This window comes from Pieris napi, chromosome 17 (genome assembly GCF_905475465.1).
Source record: "Pieris napi chromosome 17, ilPieNapi1.2, whole genome shotgun sequence".
Lineage (NCBI taxonomy): Eukaryota > Metazoa > Arthropoda > Insecta > Lepidoptera > Pieridae > Pieris > Pieris napi.
The window spans coordinates 9941095-9958501 of NC_062250.1; the positions used below are offsets into that span (position 1 = coordinate 9941095).

General features: G+C 31.1%; 2 protein-coding genes across 7 annotated transcripts in view; both read right to left on the reverse strand.

Moving 5' to 3' along the window:
* Positions 1-1030: 1030 nt before the first annotated feature.
* Positions 1031-12739, reverse strand: LOC125057854 (WD repeat-containing protein 3). Of its 2 annotated transcripts, none has more exons than XM_047661774.1 (16): positions 12481-12739; positions 11756-11965; positions 11117-11314; positions 10591-10761; positions 10013-10209; positions 8601-8821; positions 7864-7984; positions 7113-7314; positions 6492-6581; positions 5799-5936; positions 4968-5237; positions 4129-4293; positions 3755-3820; positions 2740-2894; positions 1737-1965; positions 1031-1229 (listed from the first exon to the last, which is right to left on the reverse strand). In XM_047661774.1, the coding sequence occupies exons 1-16, from the start codon at positions 12649-12651 to the stop codon at positions 1065-1067; spliced, it is 2769 nt and encodes a 922-aa protein (XP_047517730.1). In that variant the 5' UTR covers positions 12652-12739; the 3' UTR covers positions 1031-1064. The 2 variants fall into 2 exon arrangements, with proteins under 2 accessions (XP_047517730.1, XP_047517729.1); XM_047661773.1 differs by having other exon boundaries at positions 1737-1959; positions 2734-2894.
* A 1224-nt stretch (positions 12740-13963) lies between these two features.
* The window catches only part of LOC125057733 (lethal(2) giant larvae protein), a 55084-nt gene continuing 51640 nt past the window's right edge, over positions 13964-17407 (reverse strand). For 3 of the 5 annotated variants that reach the window (XM_047661595.1, XM_047661596.1, XM_047661594.1), the window contains 2 exons: positions 16753-16796; positions 13964-15160 (listed from right to left, as the gene is read on the reverse strand). In XM_047661595.1, the coding sequence (XP_047517551.1) occupies positions 15041-15160; positions 16753-16796 (164 nt within the window). In that variant the 3' untranslated portion in view covers positions 13964-15040. Of the gene's footprint in view, positions 15237-16752; positions 16797-17407 lie in introns of all 5 variants that reach the window. The other 2 variants (XM_047661598.1, XM_047661597.1) reach the window with 2 other exon arrangements.

A 17407-nucleotide genomic window follows, 5' to 3' on the forward strand; every position in this document is an offset into this window, starting at 1 on the left:
GTTGGTCGCATCGATGTTACAACATCTCTATGAAATACGAAAATTTTAGCCCATCTAAAGGCTAAAATTTTTTTTTAGGTCATTCAGGTATATATAAGTTATCTTAAAATAGTAATAAATAGGCATCTAATTATAATTTAAAGAAGACTCATAGAGAAGTATGCATACGATTTTTTGCATTTTCTGAGATGATTTACTATGGTAATATATATATATTTTACCATAGGAAAGTAGAGATTTCAACGAACTGAAAGCCCCCAAACTTTTTGAAAAAAGCTGAAATTTTGACGTCAGAATTTTCGATTGAAAATTAGGGTGCTTTTTTGATATTATGTTAAAATGAGGCGAAAAAATAAATTTTTTTAATCAAATAAATTACAGTATATTTGGGACATAATAAGGTAAGTTTTCACCAAATTTCGTAGAAAAATTTTTTTTTTTGAAAAAGATATAAATAAAAAACCAAAAACTTGGTTTTTTGAATTTTTCACCTAAATTTTGAGGTTATGGGGTGAAATATGAATATTATGAGGTGAAAAAAATTGCAAATACAAAAGTTGTTGATCTTTTTATGACCTATAACTTTGCCATTTAACTTTTTTCCATAGGACTTTTAGTTTTGCCGGAAATCGAGATAAACCGTTTTTTACCCTTAAAACTCCCTACCCCTTCCCGACCTCAGATCGCCCGTAATTTATTTTTCCTTTAATTTTATAATATTATCCTCCCTTTCCAATAGGTTTCATCCTACTATTTATTTCACTTTTTATTTATTTTAAAGGCTATCTGCACTGGTCTAAATAGCAAATAAGCATGAAAAAATATTAATGAAACAATTTTAGCAAAGTTGTTTATTTCATAAGATGTGTCTGAAACACAATGTAAAAAATCTGGAACCAAAATTAATTACTACACAACTAGGGTCCAAATTCATGGTATCAACATTAAGAAAACGATATTCTTACACTGGGATATTATTTAAATATCAAAGATTGGTTAAAACAATGTCTACTACGAATAAAAACAATTGTAGTTTTTATAATTTTAATTCATTTTCTTGTAAATCACGTGACCGTAACAATAGGCCGTTTAAGCGCTCGTTTCCTGCGCGTGCGTTTCTCATTGGCTCGTCGTTCATTCGTTGCTTCGCGGAACAATTGTTCATTCTCATTGGCTTCGACGTCTCGTTGTAACCATTGTATAGCGTGTAGATTGTAACCAACCATGTCCTGAAAATTGTATAAATTGAGATAATAAAGATGCGGGCAGCTTGACATATAGCATATACATATTAAACATAATTAAAACCCTGATGACGAGGTTATTATGAGTTAATAATGTAAAATGAAACAAATGAGTAAATTATATAAAGAACTTCTTAGAAGAAGAAGAAATCATAACATTAACTTAAATGGATTTTTGGATTATCCTTCCATCTTTTTGTGGTAATTTTCACTCCATAGATTGGTTTTCTATTACCATATTGAACAGTGTTTCCCCCCCAGGTGGGCAATTTGAGCACCACGTTAAGCCCCATTGTTAAGGCGGGCAATTCGAAAATGGACTCGACGTTTTCCATTTTGTTTTGAAAATTTATAATAAAATATGAAAGATTTGATAAAATTTCACAAGCAATCAATATGTAATCAAGAAAGGAGTTTAATAAATTATTTTCAGACATGCAAATGTGTTTTTTAACATTTACTATGTGGTGTTTCTAACGAAGTAATACATACCCTAAGCTCCGTGAGCCTCATATTAGCCTTCGCCTGGATCTGTATGAGATATTTCAGCAAATGCCGATTCGCCACGAGCGGAGCGTGATGCACTCGGACGAGGAAGAACGCTAAGCGACATAAAAGTTCCGTACTGTCTCCGCGTTCTAAGAGAGTCGGAAGAAGCTTCACAATCTCACACGCAGAATTAAACGGGAGGAGGAGGAGCGATTCTTCAAGGTCACTGGAAGGATACATTATTTTCCCACATTAATTTATTCTAAAGATAATCAAATTAGAACATTTTTATTCAACAAAATGATTCACGCTTATCCGGGTCGTATTTTGAGTGTGTTTTTATTTATTTTACCAAAAAATGCCATTACTAGTCACCCCGAAGCGGCAAATATTTACATATATATTACATACACAATAATACTCACCTACACCCAGAAGTTACTTCAAAAAATACGACTTTTAACAATAAAAGATTAAAATATTTACAAAATACCTATTTCTACCCCTATAGAAACTGTCATAAAGCAAACTTTTTGTCAGTTTTCTCAAAAGTCAATTATTTATGTATGACGTTTGTTAAGTACATATTTCAATGTATTGTCATGTGTTCCCTTTTAAAACTTTTTGAAGGTTTAATAAAGCAATGTTATCTCTTTTCATAAGAGAAAAACACAAAGAAAGAGACTGAGTTCAAGTGACAAAACATTCAACGGCAAATTCCATTCAGTACGTTAATAAGTACGTACAAATATTTACGTACACCGATTGAAATACTTATTTTTTTTTAATTAGCTCATAGAATGAATGCTCTTGGACGAATTAGATTTATATATCAATAATTGAATTATTTGTTTTATAAATATTTGCGGAAACTGAAAATTTCAATAAATTTGTTCTAAATTAATTCTTAATTAGAATTTTGTTCCTACTTGTACTTATATCTAGAAAAAGTATTTTAACCGACTTCAAGTAAGTTTTTCATACAAAAATCGTGCCTCACCTAGAGCGTATCTTCCGAACAGTCGCAAGTAAGAAGTCCTCGGCGGTAGAGCAATTGTAAGCTGCCATCAATACGGGAGGCTGTACGGGCGCGCCCTTCGCCTCTGCCACTTGAGATGCGTACTCCGCTCCCACTGACAGGCACTCCAGTAATGAGTCCGCCTGAAAATTATTAACATGGACTTAATATTTAAAGGGAATTGGTCAAGTTTAATTAGAAGCGCCTTTATTTAAAAAAAAAAAGGGTGCGTGTACTTATGTACGCGCGTAAGAAGTTATACTTCTTTGGCTTTCTTTATTTTTTTTAAATATAATTAATTAATATTTAACGTAGACAATTTAATAATATTTAATATTTAGTATATTATTCAATTATTAATTAATATTAATAACAATTATTATTATTATTTATTATTTTATTATATTATTCATTCTATTTAATAACTTGGTATGTTTCATAACCTTTTAACTAAGTAAGTAAGTAACAATAGGTCTTTGTGAAAAAGCATTGCTAAATTTCTTTGAAAAAATAGTTAAAACTCCTTTATTTGTTTAAAAGGTAAATGTCATTATGGTCATTCAAAATTCTTGGCATAGCTGCGATTTGCGAACTTCACGCATATTCTATTTCTTTTTACTTGTAGATTGTCTTATTCCTATCTCGCTCGCGCACGCTATAATCACACTCACAATTTTGTGTCACAGGTGCGCGCGCATCGTAAAATTTCACTCTCATCAATTATTCATAACGCGCCTAAAGAAGTATAACTTCAAAAATATGATATCTGTCAAGCATGGTCGGTTGACGGAATAAGACCTCGAATGATTAATGTATTATAACGTATACTCTGATTTTTTATTCCGTAGAATTCTGACATTTCATAATTGTTGCTATTAAACATTCTCCACTGAAAGAAGTTTTTAAGGCCCGCACGGTTTGTGCATTGTGGCCCAGGGTCAAAAAAAGGAGTTTAATAATTTATGACAAGTCCAAAAGAAAAAAACAATTGACTAATACTTACAGCTTTCTCAGCACCAATTGTTTTCTTGGTAGGCATTGTTAAACCTGGTAATCCAGGTACAGGGGCCTGTAAAATAATTAAAATTAAGAAATTAATTTCGTACCCTAGGAGTATTTTTAGAAATTCTAGATTACAAAAATATTATTATGTTTCGGATGAAAACGCTAAATTAAAACTCTAATTAACGTCAAAAAAATATTAATAATTTGTTCTCATTTATTAATTAGGAAAAATCACTATAGTAGAAGAATCGAATAAAATATTGTACAATCCTAAAACAGTTTCACAGATAACGAAAATATGTTATTATTATAGAAAGAAGTTATATTTGATTCACAAGTCACACTTTAAATTACTAATAAATAAATGCATACATGTTGATCTCCCGTGGCCAGTCCTTCTTCCTCCTCGTCCTGGTCTCCAAGTACCAGGGGCTCATCAGTGCGAGAGTATAGTCTTAATGCGCGATCAGAACCACATGAAGCTACATGTAAACCTCCGGCGCCTACTGACAACCCATAACACTCCCCTGCGTGACCCTACGAACATTATTTATTATTGTAAGCGGAAAGAACTATATCCAAGGTAGAGTAGTTTATATTGATACATTCCGAACCGAAGGACCATTTTATATTTTTTTAAATAAACTTTTTTTTAATATTTGTAAACGCGAATTGTCTCCTTCAAGTGTCGATTCAATTGAAAGATTTTAGAATTGTTTCAGTGATAACATGTGATGTAATGGTTTCCGGTTAAAGACATATTGTTACAAAAAACCTTGGCGATTTAAAAGAGAGCTGGAAAGTTTATTTTCCGTTCTTTTCGTTCTACGTACGATTTGACAACTGGCAGTTAATACAAAAGCCAAAAAAAGACACCAATTAATGATATTTTGATTTCAGCAATGTTTATCATATGAAGAAAATATAATAAGTATAAAATGTATTAAATGGATCGGGCAGACATATATTAATTTAATCAGAGACATACATAAATAATCATTCTACATTCAGTATATTCTGATACTATGTATCACTAAGTCTCGGAGATGGTCTTATGTATAAAAAAAACCGAAAAAATTTAGGTTTAGATGTGTTCCTTTTTAAAAAACGAACATAAGCTGTTTATAAAACTTTAATTAAGTTGTTACTAATACATTTTATTATTATTAACCTCAATTAGTAGAGAATATACTAGAAGAAAAGTTACTTACATTAAGAATGATAATATTATCATATGAATCTCCATCCCATTGCTTGACTTTTCCATCTTTAGAGGCCGTGAAGAAATAATGTGTACTGGGAACGAATTGGAGGGCGGTCACCGAGTCGTTATGAGCGAAAATTGACTTGTGACAATCACCAAAGTCCATGCCCCATATTTTGACGTTTCGATCTGCTGAACCGGTCGCTATGAGGTTTGAGTCGTAGCTTATGTCCAAGGATAGAACGGGCAGCTTGTGACCGTATAGAGACAGGTAGAACTGTAAAACAATTCGTTATTTTGTTTAAAATAAAAATTAATATTAAATAATTATTTTTGCCCGAAACAGTAATAGAACAATTTTAACGATTAACGAAATTTTGAACACCCAATCTATAGATTTTGGATATGTGATTGGTACGTTTGTATGTTTATAACAAATAAAGTGCAAAACTCTACATTCAATTCAAAATATTTTGATGAGCAGGCGAGGCTTTTGATGAAAAGTCGGTATAAACCGGGGCGGGCTTGGCCGACTTTTGGCAGCTTTGACAAAATAACAATATGGTAAACAAATTCACGAAATGATTATTTCTACTGTTAGGCTATGACATACGCTACACAAGCGTGTGCCGTAAGTATAAAAAGTGCTACATATTAATATTTTTCATGTTTTAAAATCAAATAATTTGACAAAAATTCGGCATACAAAATTAATACATAAAATATAGGAATTCAATTTGACAATAATTAAATATTAACTTTTTTACTAAAATAATAGTAAGTAATAAGAATTACTTCCTCAATAAATAAAGTGTTTATATGTTTTATCGTAACTCACTTTAAAGGTATCCAAAAAGAATATCTTGACAGTAGAGTCCAATAATGCGACTGCAATGAATTTACTGTTCGGACTGATTTTGACAGCTGTCACCGTCTCCTCTAGCTCCAATGTCCTCGTGTGTAGGAGGGATAGCACCTGAATAAAAGAAAACACAAAAATATAGACCCTGATCATTATTAAAATGGATTTTGATTTATTTATTTACACTTTGTTGCATTACAATACAAAAATTTAACAATTAAATGTAAAGGAGGGCAACTGGCGGCCTTATCGCTTTCGATCGATCTCTTTTAGGCAACCACTGTGAGAAAAGAGAAAAAAAATTATTAAATAAGATAAGGTAGGCAAGAAGTGCAAACGATTTACCCCGATGTAATAAACGAATATGACTTTTATTTCCGAATGACAAGTTTAACATAATATCTCGTTATTATAAAATATCCCGCATTTTGGTCTGCCTTTTGGCATAGGCCTCCTCTAGCTCTCTCCAATGAGTTCTATCATGATGATGACTAATGTCATCTTGCCATCATGCTGACTAATGTCATCAGCCATTTTGCCAGCCCTGCCACCCTACCAACCAATGTCTTTTTGTTGCCTTTGATAAAAATTAAACATAGACAAAATTAGACATAGATAATAAATACACAGAATTATTTTAGTATAAAAACAAGTATAATTAAAAGATACCTTTGCCTTAGATTCGCCGGTGGGATCGTCAATGAGTTCGAATTGCCACAGCTTAACAGTTTTATCGCCTCCACCAGAATAACATCCCCGCTGAAAAATACTCATAATATTAAAGGACATTATATCAAGTATTTGGTATTTGAAACCTTCTACCGTCGCGTTGAGATTTTTGAAGTGAAACTTCTTTAGGCGCATGAAGGTACGTCACGAAGATGTGCAGCGTTTAAAAGGGAGAGAACGATTGAGAGAGAGTGAGAAGGGAATTACCTTATAGAAATTCTATTTTTAAAATTAAAGTTTCGTAAAGAGAATATGAAATATTAGTATTTTATATTTTATGCAAAATAATTTATTGAAATCTTAAATAACGAATTTTGTATTAATTTTCGACACTTTTAATATTTTAATGACAATTAAATTAATTAAACTCCTAACATATCTTCCTTTTCCCTCCCTCCAAATATCGGAAAACTCAAGTTTTAGATTTGTTTAAATATGAACAAGACTTAAAAATTAGTTTGCCAAAGAAGTTTCAGTTCTGACATGTGTACTTTCAACTTCGTACGCACGCACTTTTTTTCTAAATAGCCATATTATTAAAAACCAACTCTCATGACTTACCAAATCTGGTGTTAGTCCGACAACAGCGCAATTAGTGGTATGAGCTGGTACGGATTCCAAAATGGTACCAGCGGCTACGTCAATCAGCAGTAGCTGTCCGTCCACACATCCCACCAGTGCGTGTCTGTCCCCTGGTGCAAAGCACGCACTGACAGGCCTACCGCAGGGTACCGGAATCGTACGGAGGCATGATTGGCTATTTCTGTAAATAATAATTAATATAAAATTATCTAAATTTTTCAACTAACTAATCATTTATATCTTATAAAAGTTATAATTCACATATCCATTGGAATTGGTACAGTTTTTTATACTAACTGTAGAAGTTTTAGACTATTATAAATTTTGAAACAAATTAGTAGCTTTTTTTAGAAATATTTGCATAAATCATAAAAACTTCCATGATTTTTTTTTTGTAAAAACTTCGTGGTTGGTTTTTTCTTTTTAATAGACATTATTTTGACAGTTGGGAAAGAGAACGCACGAGTGTGTAATAGCGCACATCCCGAACGCGATACGTCACTTTTTGAGCAACTGTATTAAAGAAGTCTATTCAATTGCGCTGTATCAGCTAAATGGTTCGTTCTCTTTCTGTTAAAGCGTGTTAACGTTGTGATAGAAAGAGACAAATATGTTTATCGAAATGCGTACAATTGTAAATTATGGATGCTATATTTTCAGTGAAGTTTTTAGATGTATTTTTATGGCCCGTCTTGGAAACTAATTATTAAATAAAAAATACTTATAATACCTATTCCATATCTTGATTGAGTCCACAGATGCCGACAGTATGGCGAGATTGTCAGAACTGAATGTGACACATCTTGGCTCTTTTTGATGCCCTGGTATAGTTATCTGCTTCAGACATTTCACTGCAAGAGAAACACAAATAAGAACCCATTTTCATCTTCGGCTTCATTTTAAGATGCTATAAAATTACTTGATATAGCTTCGCTATGTGTCTAAACTATTATATTATTAAACTATTTTAAAAAAGTTCATATCAAATGATTAATTAAATTTTAAATACACACGATGAGTAACTTAACAATTACTAATGCATTAAAATTATATTTTTATTATTAAAATTAATTTTAAGTTATAAACATATATGTCTAGTTCATGTTTTCACCACAATATTGGAATTATGTATACAATAATAAAAGATTTAATCATAAATAATGAATAAGAATCATAAGTCTCTTTTTTCGGTAAATTTCTGGACGTAGCTTTTTCATCTTCCTCCAGTACGTGCACTGGCCTAGAGAGGCCAGGAAAAGGAGGAGAGTGGATGCAGTCTGCAGAGGCCTCCACTGAGAGCCTACTTGTCCTACCAGTCTCTGCTCGGGGAGTCAGAAGGCGCTGGGAACTCAGGGTCGATATTAAATTTGTACTGTCATAGTTGATGGAGGGAAAGAAAGAGTAATTGTCACGCCAGCATTAATTTTCTATGTATAAATTTTTAATAAATTATTATTTTATATTTACCTTCACTCGACTCGGAAATATTCAAACTATGCATCTCAACTGTATTACTAGCAAGGGACACACCAACTCTCAATTCCCCAGACATTCCCAATAGGAGAGTTGTAGATTTCATTTTCCCGCTTAGTTTCATTGATGTCAATCTTCGCACTTCGTCGGATAACGTTAGGATTTCGGATATGTCCTGATTTTCATTTGCATTATCGGACTCTTCTGCCAGTTTCCTGTTAAATTATATATTTAGTAGTATGTTAATATTTAGTTTATTTGGTTTGCTAATATTCACCTGTTAGTGATTTTTTATTATGTACTACTGGATATCCGTAGTTTCCCCCCTCACACTTTGAAATCGATTTTTCTTTTATTTTTATAGTTCAATTTTATGTATGTTTACCTATAAGCTTATCACATTAAATATTGTACTTTATTTTTCTTGTATAAAGGTATCAATGTGCCGAGAGTTGGGAAGCTTTTATAAACTGTAATATACTTTGTAGATAAAATTACGATGCTAGTAATATAGAGAATAAATAAAGCAAGATAATTTCAGTAAAGGTCGAGTTGTTTATGACCTCAAGAACTAAAGTTTTAAACTGAGTTTTGTTAATTAAAGCTAAGTGTACTTAAGTAAAGGGTACCATATTAAAATATTTTTTATTGGAAATCACTACATAGTATAAAACAAAGTCGCTTTCTCTGTCCCTATGTCCCTTTGTATGCTTAAATCTTTGAAACTACACAACGGATTTTGATGCTGTTTTTTTTATAAGATAGAGTGATTCAAGAGGAAGGTTTATATGTATAATAACATCCATTAAATAGTGGAGAAGTACTGTTATTTTTGAGGTTTCTAATGTGTTGTCGTAAATAATTACATTTTTTCCGCTTACATTGCAAACGCAGGCTGAACCCAACGAGTTTTATCAAAATAATGTACTAAGTATTGTACACATTGAAAATGTCTACAGAAAAGTCCGTGATGGTATATGTCTATCTCTTATGGATAACCCACAATAACTTTTTTTTGTCATTTACTTTTTACGACAAATAATGGCTAATTTTCGAAGCGATTTTAACCAATACAGCATTAATCCTTAACCAATTAAATACCTTGAATACATTGTTCATTTAATATAGATCTATATGGCCCTTTACAGCATATGATTTAAATGAATATTTCGAAGATATTACAAATTTAAAAATTGCGGGACGCAACGTCGGAGGCCGCGGTTCTCCCTATACTTTATAGCACTTTGAATTTAGTATCATCCGTGCGAAGCCGGGGCGGGTCGCTAGTTTCTAATAAAACTTGAAATTGGCATCGGAAATACGAACGCCTTTCTTATGTTTTAAGTAGGTTTATTATGATAATTTTATAGAACATTATTCAATTTCATTTTAAATATATTACTTACGCAAGCCTCTTTTTTTGCTTCTTGATCCTTTTGTTCATTCTAAGTTTTGCATCTTCATCGGAACAGAAGGCGAATAGTTCTAATAATGAGTCAGTGCCATAACAAGCCAATACTTTTTGCCCTGGATCTGTGGCCATTCCCACTACACGGCCTTTGCCACCCCGTACGAGTGTACCAACTTGGTGACACTGTAATACCTGAAAATTTATGAACATCTAAAATTTGTTCTAGGTTTTTTTTAATACTTATAGAAAAGGGGGGCAATGTATGGGACGGCAATAAAAGGCATGCTGCAGCCCATAATAATTTTTTTGCAAAGTGAATGGAAAGCACTTAAAATTTTCTAAATAAAATTAAGTTTTCAAATTTTTTTCAAATACCAATTTAATTATTTAGCAAATTATTTGACATATTTTTGCATTATATAAATATTACAGTGATTTGGTGTAAAAATTAATGCACTTAGAAAGCTACAAAGTTATTTGTATTAATAGAAAAACAAATTTCCATTTAATTTATATAAAAAGGGATATATTTTTACTTGTTTTGATTTCCATTATAACATTAATAAAACTTACAGAACTTTCTTCAGAATCCCCATCTTCTAGTTTAACAATTTCTAGTTGTTGTGTAATTTTGTCTTCATCTTTTATCTTATCAGTCCATACCAGCTTCCATACTCTTAGTTCTTGATCTGTACTGCCTGTTACTAAATATCTTTCTTCTTTTAATAAAATAGATGACCATACCTGATAAGAAACAATTGTTGTAAATAAATATCAATATTTTTAAAATCAAGTAATTTTTTCCATAGTTGATTCCTACAAAATAGAGCAATATATGTTGCCTAGTTTTAGGTACTTTGCATAAACATATTTAATAAAATGTAATTAATTTATAATTATAAGTCCAAAGATAGTAGAGTCAACTAAAGTTAGGGAAACATGAAATAAATACAAAAAATAATATATATTAGTAATAGTAACAGTATTTTCAACACTTATCATCATCAGCCCCTTTAATTTTTTTCAATTATTTTCCTACTATTGAAAACCAATGTTCTAAAAAGATACAACTTTGTGGATTTACTCTAATTTATTATACCTCTGTTTGATGTCCACCCAATGTTTTAAAGCAGTGTTTAGTTTCAATGTCCCAAAACTTCACAAATGTGTCTTTAGATGAGCTAATCACACAATTTTTGCCATTTATGAAAAGTACACTGGTGATTATTCCTTTATGTCCACTAAACCTGGCAATACCAGTTTCTGAGACAACATCCCATAATATTACCTCAGTATCCTGAAAGTTGATTCAAATATTATTAAGTAATAATTTATCTCAAGTGAAAAAAGAATTAGATCTATAAGATCTAATTCAATTACAATATTAATTATCTTAATTCACAAATGATGTTATTTGTTCTATTAATGATTCTTTTCTTTATTAATAAATAAGCTTTTTTGTAGATTTCAATTATTTCATATTTAAGATAGCTCATCTTAAGTTTAGAATACAGGAATGCACAAGAGCTAGGGAGTTTAATAGTATATCAATAAGTAGTCAAATGTTTTTAGGTGTGATGTAAAAAACTATGTATTTGGCTATCAGTAATTGAACTATTAAAGATACAATATGTAGAGACTAATGTGGCCCATGCCTATTCTTTCAAATTTTACACAGAAATAAAAATCAAAATATTCTAAAATTAAACAATGATGGCCATTTCCAGAAATAACATACCTTTGATCCTGATACAATTCTGTGCCCCTGTTCATCATACTGTAAGCAAGTAATAGCTGACTTGTGCCCAGCAAAAACGCATATAACTTCATTACTATGTAGGTCATATACATTGATATTACCATCAACATAGCCTACAGCCATATGATTCCCTGTGGGGCTACATGCTATTTGGGAAACTGCCACTTTCTCTCCAGTAATGACTTGTGCCTTTAAAATTAAAATAATTAAGATATGTAGTATTGTATAATATTTGGACTAGTATATGTAAACAAATTCCTTAATTTTTATTTGTAAAAGCAGACAAAGCAAATAGCAAGGAATATTTTTAATTTTTATTTTAACATGTCTTTACAGTCTTTTTGTTCTGTTGTACTCACAGTACCATTTAGATCTGTTTATCAGAGGTACGTAACTATTTGATGCTGTGAGTTCAGAATTGGTTTATTGCAATCTAGAAAATTTTAGGAACATAGGACACGAACACTCGACAGAAAAAGGAAGAACTTATATATTAATCTATGCATACGAAATAAGCGGTTAGGTACTCAACTTGACTATTATCTTTTTTTTTGGTTTCTTTTGCATGTGCGAAAACAAAATAAAATGTCGTTGAGGTAAATACGTTGTAAAAATGTGGTATTCACAACATCTTGTTATAATATGTCAAATGCAATATCTGTGTAGCGCAGTGCTTTACAATTTTATTAATATCAAACCATTACCTTTTCTCCCAATCGCATGTCCCAAATAATAACATGCTCACATGCTCCTACTGCTATGTATCTTCCAGATATGCCATTAAGTGTTACATGGCTGATGTTACAATCTGAGCTAGCAACGACGTTAAAAATTCCACTTGGTGCATATCGAAGATATTGCTTAGTTAGACCCATAACTAATAATTATAATTTTATAACCAAATTTAACACAAAATCCACATTGTTTTGTTATGACTTTTAAACCACAGACTAGGAATTTAATTAAATTAGGAACAACACAATTTCAACTTCGGAGAAAATGCCAAAGTTCAACTGACAGTTGCATGTAAATTGTCATACATTTCACTGTGATATATCCACAGAACTGGAAATATATTTAACATATATTATTGGGAAATCTATATAGGCATGCTTGAACTGACCCAAGTCCAACTCAGCAAACAGTTAAAACTCATAATGCAACCTTCACTACATTCATATTCATATCAATTTTATACATACTTTAAAATTTTTTTATTTCACCAATATTACATACATGATCAAACTAGTTTATATAATATTTTTCTGAATTGGAATTACCACCAGTAAATAGCTGCACAAATCTATATACATATTACACATGTAGGCCAAAGATCCCAAAATGTTCAACGTCGCTGCTTTTATTTTTGACAAAAGCAGAATACTCCTTCCAGGATACCCACAGTATCTGCGAATAACAGACGACCAGAGAGCATACTAAAGCTGATCGATATCAATTGGATATCGATAAGCTTTAGTATGTTCGTTCCGATAATAGGTAATGGCCCTTATTTTCTTTTAGTTTGTCACGAAAGTTACTTCTCCAAGGCTTGACGCATAATTTATCTGGCTAGTTCTCTCCGCCATGACTAGGTTGCCAAACTTGCCAGAAACTTCATTTTTATATAACCCCTATGGGTTAAAAGTTTCTACAGAGATGTTTTGGTAGTACTGATGTATTCTAGGTTTTGTATAAGGATATATAGATAATAATTTTGCATTACAATAAACTGAGTTCGTAAATCTTCGTTAAGATTGCAAACGGGCAATCAATAAATATATCTATATATTTTGGACAGGCTAGTCTTACTGGTTATCCTATTTTTTCCCGATTTAAATCTCGCAATCTCAAGGCACAAATAATGAAGAACGCATTCCACCACTTGTATAATGTTTCAGATTGTTTGTCGTATACAGCAATGTAACAATGAAACAGATAGATTTTCAATAGCTGATAAAATAAAAATACCTTTTAAGGGCTGGGCCTCATATTCCCATTTGTTTTGTGATAAAAAAAACTTGTTGAATTCAAAAGTCTGGGGGCCTTTCCATAGTTGTTCACTCTTAGTATTACGTTTATATACTCTGTGGTGTTTTCAAAAAAATATATTCTGTATTATGTAAAACGAGGAAAATACTTTTTTATGCTTGCTTATGCCTTATTCAGTGGAAAATAAATAACAGCGTCTTTATTTCTTATGTTTTATTTTCGTGTAAGAATTGGATACAAAGAGCATGTTTCGTATCAAATTTAAAAATACTACAATAGCACAAGGATAATTGTACAATAATAAAACTGAAGCATTCTGGACGAACAATGCCAATTTAAGAGGCATTTAGGCACATACAACTTATAATTAAAATAAAATATAAAACTAAAAACAATAATCATTCCCTTAAAACATTGTGATGTAAAATGCAAAATCAAGTGTTTCCATAATTAAATACTGCAATAATCATGTAATTATTTACATCAAATTCAAAACTTTGTCGATAAAGCTGCCAATTTTAAATCGATTAACTAAAATTATGAATTAAAAATTTGTAAAAATTAATTGATTATTAATAAAATGCGGTCTTAAATTAATTTCTATTTTGAAAATAGAACTTACTTGTCACTTAAATAATAACTTTAATACTCAAACAAGCTGGTACATAAAAAATATTGCAACTAAACTAATTGTATGAAAAATTTCCACTTGAATAGTACAAGTGCTATGGCCATTAAACTTTTGTACTAACATTATGGTAAAATATAAGTAATACAAAAAGTCGTACAATTTAAGTACTGCAATTACAACATTGTCAAACTTAATATAATTGCCAAACATTCGTATTAAAATTGTTAAGGCAAAATATAAATCTTACGTAAATATAAAATGCAATAATTACTTATAAAATACGCTTACAAGAAAGAATAAAATTTACAAAATATAATAAATTATTCCTATACGATATATTAGTACAAATTGTAATCGGGGCTAGTAATTAAAAAAATTGTCACATACAACATAATTGTACAATGACAGCGCATACAATGCTTTCAAATGTCCTTGACAGTTGACATTGGTCAAATGTTATTGACAGCTGACATTGGTAATTCAAAGTCACATGCCCCAAAACCTATCGGATATGATTAAAAAACAATTGATCCAATCGTTAAGGTATGTATTAATCGGTCGACAAAAATATAATTCGATTTGAACATCTGTTTTCGCGTGAATGTCCAATATTACATTGAAAGGTGGTTCGTGAATGTTTAGTTTTAGGATTCGGTGGGCGTAGCGGCGGGCGGAACGGGCACGGCGAGTGGGGACCTTTGCCGGTCAAACATTTCGAGGATCAGCTTCGGGTCTGTTCCGGCTGGGACCGTCACGGTTCCCGTCTGTCAGACAACCATCATTCAGAATACCACGTCACGCTCTTCTCGACAACGCGTGGCGCTCGCAAGTGTCTGAGCTCTGAACAAATTTCGACTCTTTATAGGGAATATGCATGTTTATATCAAATCGTTACAATATTAGTGCACGATTACTTTAATATCTATTTACTAAATAACCAATATTTAATTTCAAACACTAGTATTCTAGAGTATAATTCTAGCTATTGCTCAACATTCGTAATATATACGCTTTATATATTTCGAAAAAAATATTTGTGATAACAACACTGCACTTCGTTCTCATAGAAACGTAATAATAACTTATTTTTTAATCATAAATAATCTAAAATACACGCATATTCCATATTTTAAGAACTTTCGGATTATTATCCTCTATGTATGAACTAAATGAAAATGATTCGACATTGGACACTAGCGGACGCCACATGAAGGTTAGTTAATGTTTTAAAAATGGTTAGTATTTGTTAATTACAAGGATTACGTCGTGCAAGTCTAGACATACTTCATTCCAATAGAATTTTTGTATAGGTCATTGAATTATTTTACAAAAATATTTTGTATATTCCACTGATTCGTTTTTACGTAATTATTTGAGTATGTTAATCATTTATTTTTGATAAATCTTACCACGATTATATTGAAATTAAAGTTAGATTCAGTCATTTTTGTGTCAAACTCGTTTATAGCCGATATCACAACTATACTTATATGTTTTTTGTAAAGATATATAAAGTATTAAAAATTTAGATAGTAATGTGTAAATTTGCCTAAAAATAATGCTTTTACCTATATATTAAATTCTATTGTTATGGAGTATATGTGACAATACAAGAGCTATTATATTAATATAGTTAAAAGAAATTTATAAAATCATCACGTGCAATAATATAGTATGTTAGAAATAAAAAGAAATTGTCAACAATTGCAATATTTTAAAAGGGTTTTTATATAAGCTTTGGATTTTATAAAGACCTGTACACATCAAACTAAGCTCATAGAACACTTGTAACAAAAAAAAGTTGAAGCGTAATTGTCAACTGAATTACGTAGGAATTTTATCATATCATAATTAGCACTTGCATTTCGAAAGAAAATCTTCGTGAGAAAATTACAATTTACACAAATGTGTCAGAGACAATTGACGGATAAATTATGCATGAAATATAAAATACTATATTTTTTATAATTATTTGTAATTATGAATACTTTTATGTAATTAATTATGAATACTTTTATGAGATTAGTTTGATGATACAGGTTAGTTAATAGTTTATTTGTCAAATCCACCTTAGCACTAATTTAAAGTGCGTCTAAAAACACAAAAGTTTTTACTTATTACAATATGTCTAAATTGTTTTAAATTTTCCAAGAACCCAGTATATCGTCGTAAGTTCAAAGCTATTGAGCTGCAGCCTGCAAGGACCCCTGCCTCATTGGATTCAACAGCAAAATAATTAATATTAAAAAGGTGTGCCCAATTAATCTGTCATAAAAGGGTGTGGTTGGTTAGTTTATAAAGCGTTTAAAAGTGGTTTTGTCAAACAACGGGAATATTAAAGCAAAGTGTGGGATACCTCAATGCGCGTGATGACTCCTTCCTCGCGACTGTGCTCTAGGACTACAAACAAAACATAAAGCGCCAGTCAACAACAAACAAACGTATAATGGTATATGAAGCGACAAATTAATACTATCTATACTCTGATTTTTTATTCCGTAGAATTCTGACATAAGTGTTGCTACTAAAAAAGTTCTCCACCGAAAAAGGTACAAATTTGATCCAAATTAAAATGCGACGTATTTTTCACGTTCTATCTACAAAAAGGTAAATCTAAATATTTACTTAGTCAAGTGACCTAATACAGAAATAACAAATATGTCGAACAATATATCGAATTAACTTTAGTTACTTTATTTTATTCTTAAGCTGGCATCACTGCCTACCAATTCCAAGTTTAGTAAACCTTTTTAAAATAATAAAATGTTATCATTACTTTTGTGTTTTTTATTGTTAGTGATGAAATTGAATGTGGAACACCGCACTTAATAAAATGGATAGATTCACTAAAAAATAAAATATATGAATAGACTCAGATATTCAGATTCGTATTGAAATTGAAAAATGTGCCTGGCCAAAAGGTTTGTCATCTCTGACATGTCAAAAATGATAGCTGTCAGGATTCTACGGAATTAAAAATAGATTAAACAGACAGAGTATAAACGATTTTA

Bases quoted from the DNA above. Each gene is read 5' to 3' on its own strand.
- LOC125057854 (XM_047661774.1), bottom strand. From the start codon at position 12,651: ATGGGTCTAACTAAGCAATATCTTCGATATGCACCAAGTGGAATTTTT. The intron at 7,985-8,600 runs GTAAATATAAAA...TTTCTCTTGCAG, and splicing joins TATTTCCGAGTCGAGTGAAG to TGAAATGTCTGAAGCAGATA. The intron at 1,230-1,736 runs GTATGTATTACT...TACAATTTTCAG, and splicing joins TGAGGCTCACGGAGCTTAGG to GACATGGTTGGTTACAATCT.